The 16,829-nt window shown below is 41.7% G+C and overlaps 1 protein-coding gene across 5 annotated transcripts in view; it reads left to right on the top strand.

Moving 5' to 3' along the window:
- The window catches only part of PLCB4 (phospholipase C beta 4), a 233,484-nt gene that overhangs the window by 128,670 nt on the left and 87,985 nt on the right, over positions 1-16,829 (top strand). For all 5 annotated transcript variants that reach the window (XM_072140486.1, XM_072140488.1, XM_072140487.1 and 2 more), the window contains 4 exons: positions 7,489-7,542; positions 9,630-9,711; positions 11,511-11,611; positions 14,079-14,136. In XM_072140486.1, the coding sequence (XP_071996587.1) occupies positions 7,489-7,542; positions 9,630-9,711; positions 11,511-11,611; positions 14,079-14,136 (295 nt within the window). The remainder of the gene's footprint in view (positions 1-7,488; positions 7,543-9,629; positions 9,712-11,510; positions 11,612-14,078; positions 14,137-16,829) is intronic.

Below are 16,829 nucleotides of genomic sequence, written 5' to 3'. Positions count from 1 at the left end.
CAGTCCTGACTAAGTTTGGCCATGTCTTCATGACAGGTCAGATTCCTCTCACAGGAACTCTGTACTGCAGGAGCAGGGGGAGGAGGAGGAGGCAGAGATCACAAGATCCAGAGGCACATCCTGTCCTGCAGCCTGAAGAGTAGTCCCGCTCTCTATACAAGACATAGCAGTGCTGTGTGTTTGTTTGATTGATTAGGTTAGGCAGCAGAGCTGAATTTGTTATTAGGGATCTTAGATCCATCACATGACTCATTTCTGATTTTTTTTTATGTGTCAGATACTAGTAGAATCTTCAGAAGTTAAATGAAACCCTGTATCATGATAATCTAAGCACATCGGGGCAGATTTATCAAGCTGTCTGAAAGTCTGAATATTTCTAGTTGCCCATGGCAACCAATCACAGCTCCCCTTTAAAATATTCACGAGTACTGGTAAAATGAAAGCTGAGCTGTGATTGGTTGCCTAGAGCAACTAGAAATATTCTGACTTTCAGACAGCTTGATAAATCTGCCCCAGTGTCTGCACACAGCGACACATGGATAGGAGGATGTGCATTAGTATAGCATAGAGTAATTAGGAAGTGCCTGTTTAGCTGGAGCCTGCCCACAGGGCTGAACTTTACACCCGGGAGCTAATACAGCGGTAGGAGCAAAAGCTGAAAAAAAAGGTAGTAAAATTGCAAAATAAAAGATTAAAAGTTATCTTTATCATGTGAGCATCACTAATGGAGTAAGATTTGAGGACTTTCTTTGATAAGCGAACCCCTTTAAGTTTTGAGGTCCCGCATGCCTAAATTTAAATCTGCCAGGTCCTGGTTTCCCTGGTCTGCCCATGTTTCCAATGTGGAATTGCAGAGCAAAATGTGATGCAATTTTTATATTGAATATATGCTTATAACATATTTGTTTTATAAAATTCATTGAACATATTCCTCCCCCCTTTTAGCATTAAATACCAGGGACATTTAAAAGTTTTCATAATTTTTCTAAAAATTCTCAATTCTAATTCCAATTCTAATAGAAAGTTCCTTTCTAAGGACTGTAGAAAAATCTACATTTGTGGAGACGCTAGGTGTGTTTGCCCCTCCATTTCTGTCACACAGTAACATATGCTCCTAAATACCCTGTCCATTTCATTTTCTGGTTCATCAGGGACGTCTGTCTGTGACCTGATATCCTAGCAGCGGGAATATGACGACTGACAGGTGTGATTGATGTGCGCACCGCGCTGCATTATGCACAGTCACAGTTGTTTGAGTTTCAGGGTAGGAAAGCCCCCAACCACATAGTAACAAGAATGATTTTAGCATGGACACGTAATTCAAGAATTTTTTATGTAAGGACCTCATTATTGGCTTACCGCACATCATGTGCTGCCGGGCTCCTCTGCGACATCATGATACATTTATCAATATTGCACTGAGTTTAATTTTCACATAATATTGAAATTACAATGTGAATGCAAAAGAATAATGAGGCACTCTATTCACATTTCTATCAATGTATGGGGCATGTGTTGCTCCTAAAGAACTATAGCATGCAATTGTATGGAATATGCTGTCCATAATAGCCTGCAATTTTATAGTGTATTCCATCCATAGGAGCCTACAATTGTGTGGTGTATACCAACCATAGGAGCCTACAATTGTGTGGTGTATACCAACCATAGGAGCCTACAATTGTGTGGTGTATACCAACCATAGGAGCCTGCAATTGTGTGGTGTATACCAACCATAGGAGCCTACAATTGTGTGGTGTATACCAACCATAGGAGCCTACAATTGTGTGGTGTATACCAACCATAGGAGCCTACAATTGTGTGGTGTATACCAACCATAGGAGCCTGCAATTGTGTGGTGTATACCAACCATAGGAGCCTACAATTGTGTGGTGTATACCAACCATAGGAGCCTACAATTGTGTGGTGTATACCAACCATAGGAGCCTACAATTGTGTGGTGTATACCAACCATGGGAGCCTACAATTGTGTGGTGTATACCAACCATAGGAGCCTACAATTGTGTGGTGTATTCCATCCATAGGAGCCTACAATTGTGTGGTGTATTCCATCCATAGGAGCCTACAATTGTGTGGTGTATTCCATCCATAGGAGCCTACAATTGTGTGGTGTATACCAACCATAGGAGCCTACAATTGTGTGGTGTATACCAACCATGGGAGCCTACAATTGTGTGGTGTATACCAACCATAGGAGCCTACAATTGTGTGGTGTATTCCATCCATAGGAGCCTACAATTGTGTGGTGTATTCCATCCATAGGAGCCTACAATTGTGTGGTGTATTCCATCCATAGGAGCCTACAATTGTGTGGTGTATACCAACCATAGGAGCCTACAATTGTGTGGTGTATACCAACCATGGGAGCCTACAATTGTGTGGTGTATACCAACCATAGGAGCCTACAATTGTGTGGTGTATACCAACCATAGGAGCCTGCAATTGTGTGGTGTATACCAACCATAGGAGCCTACAATTGTGTGGTGTATACCAACCATAGGAGCCTACAATTGTGTGGTGTATACCAACCATAGGAGCCTACAATTGTGTGGTGTATACCAACCATGGGAGCCTACAATTGTGTGGTGTATACCAACCATAGGAGCCTACAATTGTGTGGTGTATACCAACCATAGGAGCCTACAATTGTGTGGTGTATACCAATCATAGGAGCCTACAATTGTGTGGTGTATACCAACCATAGGAGCCTACAATTGTGTGGTGTATTCCATCCATAGGAGCCTACAATTGTGTGGTGTATTCCATCCATAGGAGCCTACAATTGTGTGGTGTATTCCATCCATAGGAGCCTACAATTGTGTGGTGTATTCCATCCATAGGAGCCTGCAATTGTGTGGCATATGCCATTCACAGGACAAGCAATTGTACGGCGTATATTATCCATTGGAAACTGAAATTGTGTGGTTAAGGTAAAAAAAAATAATAATACAAATTACCCTTTTTTTTTACACTTTTTCATATGCAGAAAAAAAGTATTCCAACATACTGTATATATGTATTTGGTGATATCATGTGCATGTTGAATGCAATGCCTGGGATCTACTGATTATATCTACTAGTGGTTTCAATATATAAAGAGACTAAGTATACCACACATCCAAAAATAATCATCAAATAGCATTACCAAAGAAAAGAAGGATGTGTGTAGTGCATGTTGGATATTTATTGGGTTTTGGAGAGTGTGCATATTACTATGCACATAGAAATACACATTTGTATGTGTTTTAAAGGATTTTAAATTTTCTGTGTGGTTTACATTATAATAAAGATAATTCTATGTGATATATTGCATTGGATGATTTTTTTTGTTAATTTTTATATTGTTTGTCAATTCCATGGATTTACTGAAAATCCTTGCTAGAATGTAAAACATGGCAAAACACCAGATTCTGGTGCAATTAGACTTTTTTTCCGTTGCCCCAAACAAACCAAAGCACTTAAGCTTTCTAGTGTCATGTTGGCGTTGGACTACCCACCTACTAGTGGAAAGCCTAATCGGCATTCTGAGTGCCAAAACTTATAGCACTGATTGCTTAGAAATAATGGGGACTAGGGGAAAAATGAACTGAGCGTAAAATATGTGAAGCCACACTTATATTAGCGTGCAAAGGTTGAAGTAGGTGGAGATGGTGAAAAGTTTTCAAAATTAAAGACCAAATCCTTATTTCAAAATGTTTGGCCCTCAAATTTTTGGGTTAAGGACTCAGAATCTTTAGTATTAAAATTTTGTGCGTGTTTTACTGTTGAATGATAATTGTTATCGTTTGTATAGTGAAACTTTATACAATTTTCCATATCATTTCCTCGCTGTCCTGCTGTAGAAAGATTCATTGTTTATTTCCTGTGTATAAACACTAGTCCCTGGTCATGTGATGTCACACAGGTGCAAAACTCGTTATATTACAAAGAGTAATTATAGCTGTGGGACACTAACGAGCCGCAAGCCTGTGTGACATCACATGACCAGTAATATATCGAGCCGTACACCTGTGTGAGATCACATGACCAGTGATATAACGAGCCGTGCACCTGTGTGACGTCACATGACCAGTAATATATCGAGCCGCACACCTGTGTGACATCACATGACCAGTGATATATAAGGAGCCGCACACCTGTGTGACATCACATGACCAGTGATATAACGAGCCGTGCACCTGTGTGACGTCACATGACCAGTAATATATCGAGCCGCACACCTGTGTGACATCACATGACCAGTGATATATAAGGAGCCGCACACCTGTGTGACATCACATGACCAGTGATATAACGAGCCGTGTACCTGTGTGACGTCACATGACCAGTGATATAACGAGCCGCACACCTGTGTGACATCACATGACCAGTGATATAACGAGCCACACACCTGCGTGACATCACATGACCAGTGATATAACGAGCCGCACACCTGTGTGACATCACATGACCAGTGATATAACGAGCCACACAGCTGTGTGACATCACAAGACCAGTGATATAACGAGAGGCACACCTGTGTGACATCACAAGACCAGTGATATAACGAGCCGCACACCTGTGTGACATCACATGACCAGTGATATAACGAGCCACACAGCTGTGTGACATCACAAGACCAGTGATATAACGAGAGGCACACCTGTGTGACATCACATGACCAGTGATATAACGAGCCGCACACCTGTGTGACATCACATGACCAGGGATATAACGAGCCGCACACCTGTGTGACATCACAAGACCAGTGATATAACGAGCCGCACACCTGTGTGACATCACATGACCAGGGATATAACGAGCCGCACACCTGTGTGACATCACATGACCAGGGATATAACGAGCCGCACACCTGTGTGACATCACAAGACCAGTGATATAACGAGCGGCACACCTGTGTGACATCACATGACCAGTGATATAACGAGCCGCACACCTGTGTGACATCACATGACCAGTGATATAACGAGCCGCACACCTGTGTGACATCACATGACCATGGATATAACGAGCCGCACACCTGTGTGACATCACAAGACCAGTGATATAACGAGCCGCACACCTGTGTGACATCACATGACCAGTGATATAACGAGCCGCACACCTGTGTGACATCACAAGACCAGTGATATAACGAGCCGCACACCTGTGTGACATCACATGACCAGTGATATAACGAGCTGTGCGCCTGTGTGACATCACAAGACCAGTGATATAACGAGCGGCACACCTGTGTGACATCACATGACTAGTGATATAACGAGCCGTACACCTGTGTGACATCACATGACCAGTGATATAACGAGCCGCACACCTGTGTGACATCACAAGACCAGTGATATAACGAGCCGCACACCTGTGTGACATCACAAGACCAGTGATATAACGAGCCGCACACCTGTGTGACATCACATGACCAGTGATATAACGAGCCGCACACCTGTGTGACATCACAAGACCAGTGATATAACGAGCCGCACACCTGTGTGACATCACATGACCAGTGATATAACGAGCCGCACACCTGTGTGACATCACATGACCAGTGATATAACGAGCCGCACACCTGTGTGACATCACATGACCAGTGATATAACGAGCCGCACACCTGTGTGACATCACATGACCAGTGATATAACGAGCCGCACACCTGTGTGACATCACATGACCAGTGATATAACGAGCCGTACACCTGTGTGACATCACATGACCAGTGATATAACGAGCCGCACACCTGTGTGACATCACAAGACCAGTGATATAACGAGAGGCACACCTGTGTGACATCACATGACCAGTGATATAACGAGCCGCACACCTGTGTGACATCACATGACCAGTGATATAACGAGCCGCACACCTGTGTGACATCACATGACCAGTGATATAACGAGCCGCACACCTGTGTGACATCACATGACCAGTGATATAACGAGCCGTACACCTGTGTGACATCACATGACCAGTGATATAACGAGCCGCACACCTGTGTGACATCACATGACCAGTGATATAACGAGCCGCACACCTGTGTGACATCACAAGACCAGTGATATAACGAGAGGCACACCTGTGTGACATCACATGACCAGTGATATAACGAGCCGCACACCTGTGTGACATCACATGACCAGTGATATAACGAGCCGCACACCTGTGTGACATCACATGACCAGTGATATAACGAGCCGCACACCTGTGTGACATCACATGACCAGTGATATAACGAGCCGCACACCTGTGTGACATCACAAGACCAGTGATATAACGAGCCGCACACCTGTGTGACATCACATGACCAGTGATATAACGAGCCGCACACCTGTGTGACATCACATGACCATGGTCTGGTTTTTATCCAAAGGAAATAAACAATAAATCTTCCTATAGAATGAAAAGAATCAGAGATCTAGAAAACTGTGAGGAGTTGATGCAGAAAGTATATTGGAAAATTGTATAACGTTTCACTATACATACAATAACATGTAGTTGCTGAAATGGGACACCCCTTTAAGTCAAGTTTTGTTCTGTCATGATAAAATAGTATAGCTACAGGCGGTCCCCTACTTAAGGACACCCGACTTACAGACAACCCTTAGTTACAGACGGACCCCTCTGCCCACTGTGACCTCTGGTGAAGCTCTCTGGATGCTTTACTATAGTCCCAGACTGCAATGATCAGCTGTAATGTGTCTGTACTGAAGCTTTATTGATAATTCTGGGTCCAATTACACCAAAAATTTTGAAACTCCAATTGTCACTGGGACAAAAGAAAAGAAATTCTCTAGAACTTCCATTATAAGATATACAGTTTCGACTTACATACAAATTCAACTTAAGAACAAACCTCCAGACCCTATCTTGTATGTAACCCGGGAACTGCCTGTATTTCCTATAGTGTTTCATTTCCTCTTAGTATTCAGTGGGTGACTATGTAAATTGGAAAGCTTGGATTTCTGAGTGTAAAATAACATTTTATTACGTTATTACATTGGATACCATCAGGGGCAGATTACGACTACCATGGCCAGTGGGCCGTACGAATATTATAGCTCCTACAAGTCTGGAATCACTTCCTACATATTTTACTAGAATGAAGCTTCTTGGAGAATGGAGGGTTCGTCCCTTCTGCTGCTTTCAAACTATGAATTCAGGACCTTCAAAGGACTAAAAATGTCTCCTGTGTTTATGTGTATTAAGAGCAGGAAGGATGTACAAGGATTTTATGGGTGAAGGTGCTTCTCAGTATAAAATTTGGTGGGTGGTTTGGCTTGGGCCCTGGACTACTGCCCAAACCGGCAATATTATAATCCACTACTGGACACCGTCAGATTCCTTTGCTGACAGCAAGCAGAGATGTTTCCTTTTTGTTTTGCGGAACTAAATTACAAACCAGCAGATATTTTCATTAAATATGATATATTTATGGTTATGATAACAATTTACACGATGCCTTCTTGTGTATTTCAGCTGGATAAGGCTCACATTTCTCACCAACGTAAATGGAAAAATCCCAGTGCGGAGGTAAGGAATGACAGAAATCCATATATTATACAGTATAAATAATAGTAATGTAGCTAATTTATTGTTCTTATTGTATTGGACATATTTTGGGGTTAATTTTTATATTCTAGACTTGTGTGTACAGAACCTGTTCCATGGCATTTAATCCCTATGGCTCCCTACTATTGTATGATACCTCTGGACAGCACGATACTGCAAAAATATTGTCCTCTAGACCCATGTTTCTAGGGGAGAACATCAGCAGTATGACATATTATTTAACAGGACATGATTTCTTTTCACAACACAGGGTTATGTTCTAGATGGGGAATCCAATTATTTACTAGAATAGACAAATATGTCAGTCTAGGTGCCAGGTCTTCTTTAAGAAATAACACTGGATTTCCTTGAAATCAGTAAAAACATGCATTACGTGAGAGCCAAAATGCTCAGCATTGTATGTAGGACTGGAGAGCAGGAAGAGCTGTTGGTTCTGGGTCATTTGCTTGACAGACCGCTTCTCTGCAAAGCTTACACTATACTCCTGAGCACTGGCATCCTCCTACAACTCAATTGTGGACTAAGTACATACTCAGTATCTCACAGGCTGATGATTCAGAAAAAAAGATTTTTTTCGCCCACCATTCTTGGCTGAAGTGTTAGCATTTAATAGGAACCTATCAGCAGAAAGTGACATAATAAACCACTACTATAATGTCGTCAAGCAGCTAAATACCTTCCATATCCTGTTTTTCCCATAACCCATAGTAGTGGAATCATCCAGAAAATCGACTTTAAAATGAGAGGTAAACTGTATACAGTTGTGGAAGTGGAGAGTTTAGTGCTGAAGTCAAGCTCTCCCCACGTCAGAAGCTGAAAGAAACATATTCTGGAAGCTGTTAAGCTCCTTTATAACATTCTGGTATTAGTTTATTAGGATAATTGCTGCTGACAGGTTCCCTTTAACAGGTTAATGTTTAACTGTTACTTTCTTACTTGAGTAAGTTAGGGTATTTTCTCATAAATGGCATTCCTCCCCTATCCACATGATAATGGTTAAATGTTTAAAGGGCACCTACCACCCCGATTCTACCTATAAAGGTAGAAGGGGTGGTAGGTGGATGGATGGGACGTGAGGATAGCCCTTTTTTGGGCTAATCCCCACGTCCCGGGTGTCTTTTACAAAACTTTATTACATCTATAAGCAAATTTTTTTATGCAGCAAATTTTTTTATGCCGGACATGAGGCTACTAGTCGCGGCTACTCCACACCCCAGTAGCCGCGTTACTCCACCTACCAGATAATCTTCGGCGCGCAGCTCCTGGTAGCTGCGCGCCCTCGTCCGGGTTCCCTGCTTTCTGCGCATGTGCAGAATGCAGGCCTTCGGCTCCGGGGCTGGAACTACTGCGCATGCGCAGTAGCCGGGGGACTCGGACGAGGGCGCGCAGCTACCAGGAGCTGCGCGCCGAAGATTACCTGGTAGGCGGAGTAACGCGGCTACTGGGGTGTGGAGTAGCCGCGACTAGTAGCCTCATGTCCGGCTACTCCACGCCCCAGTAGCCGCATAAAAAAATTTGCATATAGATGTAATAAAGTTTTGTAAAAGACACCCGGGACGTGAGGATTAGCCCAAAAAAGGGCTATCCTCACGTCCCATCCATCCACCTACCACCCCTTCTACCTTTATAGGTAGAATCGGGGTGGTAGGTTCCCTTTAAGGGGGTTGACTGCTGGAACATCCCATGCTCTGCAATACGAGGCAACCAATCACTGGCCTCTGACTGTGTCTGTGTAGAGGTCAGTAAGGACACCTGTAAGGCTAGTGATTGGCTTCAGCAGCAACCTCTCCTTATACATCGCAGGACAACAAATGCATGAGAGATTCAACAACCTGAACTGGATGGATAGTGCTGGAATGGAGGGGTTATTCATTATTATTATTTTTTCTTTTTTATCATTTTAACACAATTCTGAATTAATTTGGTCTAGACAACTCATTTAAAGGAGTGAGCCAATAGAGTCCTTAATTTCTTGTTATTTCAGAAATGTTGATATAGATTGTTGATATATATAGTGTTAACCCTTAATATGTTTCTTTATTTCACAGCATTACAAGAACATTTGCATCTGGGAAAACAGAAAAAGTGATCTTTCAAGTTCTTAAAGAATTAGGTCTTCCGAGTGGAAAGGTACTCATTCACGTTTCTTGTATTTTTGTCTTCTTTGTTCAGCCTCAGAGAAAGAATACAATGGGGGGAACTTAATAATGTGTGGTTCTAGGTCTTTCTTCTGGCGTCCAACATTTCTCGCTCTCCATCTTCAAAAATCCATACGTTTTTCATTTTTCCGTGTACAGAGCTGTGTGAGGGCTTATTTTGTGTGTAAAAAAATTAACTTTCCCCTAATGTTATTTATTATTCCCTGCCATGTAGTGGGAAGCCGGAAAAAAATTCCAAATGTGGAAAAATTTAAAAAAAACATGTGTGCGTCACGTTCTTGTGGGCTCCATTTTTACGACTTTAACTTTGCGCTCCAAATAACACCTCTGCTTTATTCCTTGGTTTGGTACGATCGCGGTGATACCAAATTTATCCAGGTTTTCTTGCTTTTTAATACATTTTCAAAAATTAAACAAATGTGTACAAAAAAGAAAAAAAAAACATTTTGGCATCTTCTGCCGCTAATAACTTTTTCATACTTTGGGGTACGGAGCTGTGTGAGGTGTCATTTTTTGCGAAATGAGACGACATTTTCATTGCTACCATTTTGAGGACTGTGCGACATTTTGATCATTTTTTATTACATTTTTTATGTCATGTAGAAAGGTGTAAAAGTCACGTATTGGACATTTGGGCGCCATTTCCTGTCTCGGAGGTCACCGCTGTAAATAACTGTTTTCATATTTTGATAGATCGGGCATTTTGGGATGCGGCGATACCTAATGTGTCTGTAATTTTTACAGTTTTTTATGTTTTATATCAGTTCTAGGGAAAGGGGAGTGATTTGAACTTTTAATATTTTATTATTTTTTTTTACATTTTTTACACTTTTTTTTTTTCACTATTTCTTTGACCCTCTAGGGTACATTAACCCTAGATGGTCAGACCGTTCCTACCATATACTGCAATACTACTGTATCACAGTATATGGCATTTCTGCACACTATACATTACAATGAGCCACTGGCTCATTGTGTATCATTTTTAAAATGACAGATGTATCATTTTTAAAAAGTTCTAAAAAGTGTTGCAATCTCGTTTCATTGGGGGAACTGGTATAAGAATGTGTATAACACATTAGAAAGGGGAATACAATTATAAAGGGACCTGGAACAGAATGGAGGACACCAGAGATTTTGACTAGTTATGTCTTGTTTTTCTTTGAATGTGTGTTTTGGTTTAATTTGAAATCCCCTAAGGTGCAAGCAGGAATATGAAAAGTGTGTACTCATCCTGCTCCAGCTTCCCATTCCCACATCATGGTTCACTGACTCTAATGACTGGGATGGAAGTGTTGGCCAGGGGCGTATCTATAGTGGTAGCAGCCATAGCAGCCGCTATGGGGCCCACAGTGTCAAGGGGGCCCCGTCATTCAACCTGACAATAAAGAATAAAGGATATGCTGTACGTTTGTATTAGACCCTATGTGTATATGTGATGTGTATGTGTGTAAGAGTGTATAAATGTGTGTGTATGAACTGTATGCTTATGTATATAGGTATATACATGTGTGTTTTTATATGTGAGTGTAATATGCAAAATTTAAAACGGGAAGGGGGCCCCATTCAGAAGTCTGCTATGGGGTCCTGTCTATCCTAGTTACGCCCCTGGTGTTGGCCTTGGTTTCAGACAGCCATGATGGCCTGAATCAGCTTTGATATGGGAGCCAGAGCATGTTCTGTACACTCTTTTTTCCTTATATCTGCCCCGACAGCCCATCCCCTTTAACAAATACTTATGAAAAATCTCCCATATTTTTTATTTTGCAGAATGATGAAATTGAGCCCTCTGCCTTCACATTTGAGAAGTTCTATGAACTAACACAAAAGATTTGCCCCAGAACTGACATTGAAGAGCTGTTTAAAAAAATGTAAGTAGAATTTTGTATGGATTTGACTAATATTCTGTATTAAAAACACATCTATAGATAAAAAGGTCCTATTTACCTGCTTTAAAGTGTTTGCAATATTTTTATAGCATTATAATTGAGACCATTAAATCTGGCATGAAACAGATGTACTTGACACTTGTTTTCGGTCTGGCTGTTACTAACGATCTACAGATTAACTGGCTTAGATATTAACAAACCTTGTAAACTAATAAAAACAGCAAATTAATAGACTACTTTTGCCTAAGCACATCCATGATAATTTTGCCTTAAAGGTTTTATAGTATCATTTACAGACAGTCCCCCACTTAAAGGGAATCTACCCTATCAAAATCAAGAATGATAAACCAGGGACACTTACTAATAGATCCGGGCACTGTGACTGTTCCAATCTTCTTATATTTGTTATCCATGGCTGCCTTACTACTAAAATCAATCTTAAAATTTTTTCTTATGAGCCTGAAGGGGTTGTTACCAGAGTTCCTTCGTGGTGTGGTTTCAAAGGCTGATACACTGTGCAGGAGCCCTTCCTTCTCCCACTGTGTGCTGGAACTTCCTCTACTGCACTGAGATTACATCAGGCTGAGGGAGGGGGAAGTGCTGATGATGCAGGAGGGAAGGTGAGGCAGTGTAACAACCTGTGAGTCCATGGATAACAAATATAAGATTGCCTGAATCTATGAGTAAGTGCCCCTGGTTTATCTTATTTGATTTTGATGGTAGGTTTCCTTTAAGAACACCAGACTTACAGATGACTCCTACTTACAAATGGACCTCTCTCCCCACTGTGTCCTCTGGTGAAGCTCCCTAGATGCCAGTAATTTACTATATTTTAGTCTTGGGCTAAAATGGTCAACTGTACAGTGTCTGCATTGAAGCTTTATTGTTAATCCTTGTGCCTATGACAATCAAAAATTTTGAAAATCCAATTGTCACAGGGACAAGAAAATATTTAGTCTAGACTAACATACAAATTCAACTTAATGACAACCCTATAGAACACATCTTGTGCGAACCTAGGAGTCGCCTGTACTTGTTAAGTGAGAACAGCTAGAAAATCTATTTAAAGTGAGTCTACCACAGACATCAAGTGTTAGAATATGCTGGCATGATTGCCCACATACCTTTATTGCTGTCCTTTAAGCTGTTTCCGAAATCTTCCCAGTTTAATCTGTATGCTAATGAGGTAGTTCCAGGTTGTATCCTAAAGCACTCACACCCAAAGCTCTGCTATTTCCAATGAAGTAGTTTCAAGCCCAATGCTTCTAACAAGACACATCTCCTGCTTATATGATGGATAGTAGATGGTATTATAGACAGTAGTAGACCTACCTCTTTTAGTTTTTTTTTAATGGGAATTTTGCATGAGAGAACCCATTGGCCAATAACGTTGCTTTTACCTCTACGCAGTGAACTGTAACACCTCTCCATTCTCTGTGCGGGGGATGGTCAGTAGAGTCACCATGCCACTCCTTCCACTCTTTTTTGTGTGGACCAGTTAGGTGTTTGAGAGTGGGCCCTAGATTGATCGATAAGTGAAGACAAATGAAGTGATATACTATCACTTTCTATTTAAATAATCCCACGAGAAGAGAAAACACGGCACTCACCGGTATGTGCAACGTTGAAGTCTTTATTCGGACGGACACAGGACAGGAGTGATGCACGCCACGACTAGGCGACGGGCCGTTTCGCGCACAAAGCGCTTCCTCAAGCTTCCTCTGAGGCTTGAGGAAGCGCTTTGTGCGCGAAACGGCCCGTCGCCTAGTCGTGGCGTGCATCACTCCTGTCCTGTGTCCGTCCGAATAAAGACTTCAACGTTGCACATACCAGTGAGTGCCGTGTTTTCTCTTCTCGTGGGATTATTTGATTCACTGTGCATTCACACATGCACCTCCGGGGAGCAGCGATTTGACGCCAGTTCACACTCTGGGACGCCACTGAGTTCGGGTTGTGTGGAGAGGGTGGTGCCGGTCCCACTATTCTTTTTTGCTTATGGTACACTTTCTATTTAAAGTTTCTGGGCTCCTATCCAAAATCTTTACCAGACTCTCCAAAGAAACCCTAATAGAGATGAGCAGACGCAACGTTTACGTTCGGGTTTGGATACCCCGGGCCAATCATAGCCTTGGCTAATTACTAGGGGCGTCAGTTTCTGGGTCACATGGCCAAAACCTGAACTGAAACATCAGGTCCTCTCCTCTCTACCCGCTAAGACTCCTAAGCCCAGTTGCCCATTTTGCCCAGTAAGTTCCCTGTAGTGGTAAAAAACATATATTTTGTTAGATGTTCTCCTTTAAACATAGTTTTTTCAGGATACATTGTAAAACTAACGATTTAGCACTTTCTTTCGATGCTGTTACATCAGTGTGTCATAAGATTTTCTATATATAAAACTACATGTCTGTGTTCTATGGAAAATGACTTACTCTAATAAATTTCTTTTCAGCAATGGAGAAAAATCTGATTATTTAACGGTAGACCAATTAGTGAGCTTTCTAAATGAAGTAAGCTTTTTCATACATTAACTTCTATGATAGTCTGTCTGCCGTGGCTTGCCTCTTACAACCCCCACCCCCCTTCATTGCATGTGTCATCCAACCTACAGGCCTTTGTTTCTGGTCTGCTGACCACCCCCCTGCCTTTTACTGCAAGATCAGGCAATCTTATGCAGTCCCAAGCATTGCTGGATGGGACGTCCCAGTACTTTCCTCCCATCACTAACTGACAATGATGGGACGTGTAGTTCAGCAACAAGTAGGATTGCTAAAGGTTGCCTTTCCTTGTTCTCTAGGTGCAACCGGTCAATTGCTTCCCCATTTTTCCCTTTTGCCTTCTACATGTTTCCTTCCCTGGTGGCTTTTGTAATGATGCCCTGTATGTGCTGATCTCCTCCTCATGTGATTGCTTTCTGTGGACATTTTTTACTTTTCTGTTCTGACTGTTTTTTTCTGATGTCTGAAAGTTTTAGTTTCCATTGCCTGTGTATTTATGTGTCTTAGCTTTGTTGAATTATCACTTAATGCAAATATTTTTCAATGTAACGTGAATAAAATATTGTTGTTCTGCTTCTCACAGCGGCAGGCAGTAGGATTTGCTGTGAGGGGCACTGGACTGTGTCCTGTGCATGACAATGGTGCTACATCCGTTCTATACGTTATTAACCAGAAATTAATAAAAATACACACAAGTCAAAAAGTCTAACAAGTAGAAGACATTCAGACGCTCAGCCTACACCAATAGTATATTAATAGATTATCAGTGAACTACAGACCCCTCCAGTGCCATTGGCATCCAGAATCACAAAGTCCAATATAAGTAGGAAAACTGTTAGAGCGATAATTGAGCTTAAAAAAAATTCATAAAATTGTGATATAACATTATTGTAAGTGTTGGGGAGGGGGGTAACATCTCGTTTGATACTGACTGAAGTTCCTCGATGTTTGATTTATACCCTTCTTTTTGTTAAGTGTGTGTGTCCCACACAGCCTGGATGTAAGGGGTAGACTTGGAACAGAAAGATGGACACACACTGGGCACCCTGAAACTGAACCCACCAGACTTTCCCTACTTTCTCAATCAAAACCACTTTGGCGGTAGCCACTAACTGGGTGACAGTCCCTTCTTTATTCTTAGCGATAACTGCAGATGAGTACAAGACAAACAAATGAATAAGAAAGTTACCAAATCTGAGTCAAAAACCTAGAGGTCAGTGAAGTACCTAATCGATAGACAGAAGTATAATTACGAAGACAAGCCAAGGGGTTCAGAAGAAACCAGATGTAAGCAGACAGAATAAACACAGAATAATAAGCTTGGTCAAGTGTGAACTATAACAAACAATGAGGGTAGGTTCCCATGACCAACAATCCGTATAGGATAAAGATTCTGTCCATCACTTCAGGTTAACTGTTGCCGAACTAGAAAGGGCACTACTAGGTGTGGAAGGTAATGAATCAATTATGAGGAATAGACCAGGAGGAGGAATAAACCAGTGTTCAGACAAAACAATTTTAAACAATGCATCCTCAGCTGCACCTTGTTGACTGAGGATGATGCTGGCACAGATAATACACTGGCACTGTCCACACAAATTGGACAATGTGCTCCTTACACTACTTGTCTGTTTATGCATGAATTTATATGGCTACACATGGTAAAGTGGACCAGTGCAGCTGAAGGACACTCCAATTTACTTCAACCATATTAGGCGAACAGACATCATAGATGTGATTTCCTTTTAAGAAGGGAGATTCTGGAACAAATCTATAACTCTGAAACCCTTGCTAGAATACTATGAAACTATTAAATTTTTTAGCTGGTTCGCGACCGCCCGCCTTGTATTCACGGCGGCGGTCGAGTCACGCTGCATGGAGAGGGCTCACGGGCTGAGCCCTCTCCACAGCCGGTAAGTCTTTGCTGCATATTGCTAGCACCGATCGCGGGTGTTATCACAGCGATGGCTGCCGGCAAAGCTGCCGGCAGCCTCAAAAAGATAGCGGCGCATGGGCGCCGCCATCTTGCCTGGGATCGCCGCTCCCCGTGACATCATTGGGGAGTGGCAATCCGTCTCCATGGTAGCCTCGGGTCTTCCGAAGACCCGAAGCTATTTTGTTTTAAGCCCTTCATTACAATGTGCTGTAGTATGGCAGTATATGATAGGATCGATCAGACAACCTAGGGTTAAAGTACCCTAGGGAGTCTGAAAAATAGTAAAAATAAAAATAAAAAAAAGTTTAAAAAAAAAATTAGTAAAAAAAACCTAAAATTTCAAATCACCCCCCATTTCCCTAGGACTGACATAAATATAAATAAACAGTAAAAATCATAAACACATTAGGTATCGACGTGTCCGAAAATGCCCGATCTATCAAAATATGATAACGGTTTTTCAATGCGTTTAACCCCGTAATGGAAAATAGCGCCCAAAGTCGAAAATGGCACTTTTTTGCCATTTTGAAAAATATAAAAAAACCTATAAAAAGTGATCAAAAGGTCGTACGGTCCTAAAAATGATATACCGTATATACTCGAATATAAGCCGACCCGAGTATAAGCCGAGACTCCTAATTTTACCACCGAATAGTAGGAAAACCTATTGACTCGAGTATAAGCCGAGGGTGTAGTATACAGCCAGCCCCCATGTAGTATACAGCCAACCAGCCCCCATGTAGTATACAGCTTGCCCCCAGTAGTATAC

Source organism: Engystomops pustulosus, chromosome 3 (genome assembly GCF_040894005.1).
Source record: "Engystomops pustulosus chromosome 3, aEngPut4.maternal, whole genome shotgun sequence".
Taxonomy (NCBI): domain Eukaryota; kingdom Metazoa; phylum Chordata; class Amphibia; order Anura; family Leptodactylidae; genus Engystomops; species Engystomops pustulosus.
The sequence above is the reverse complement of the archived record's forward strand: the minus strand, read 5'-3'. Positions and strand labels throughout refer to the sequence as shown.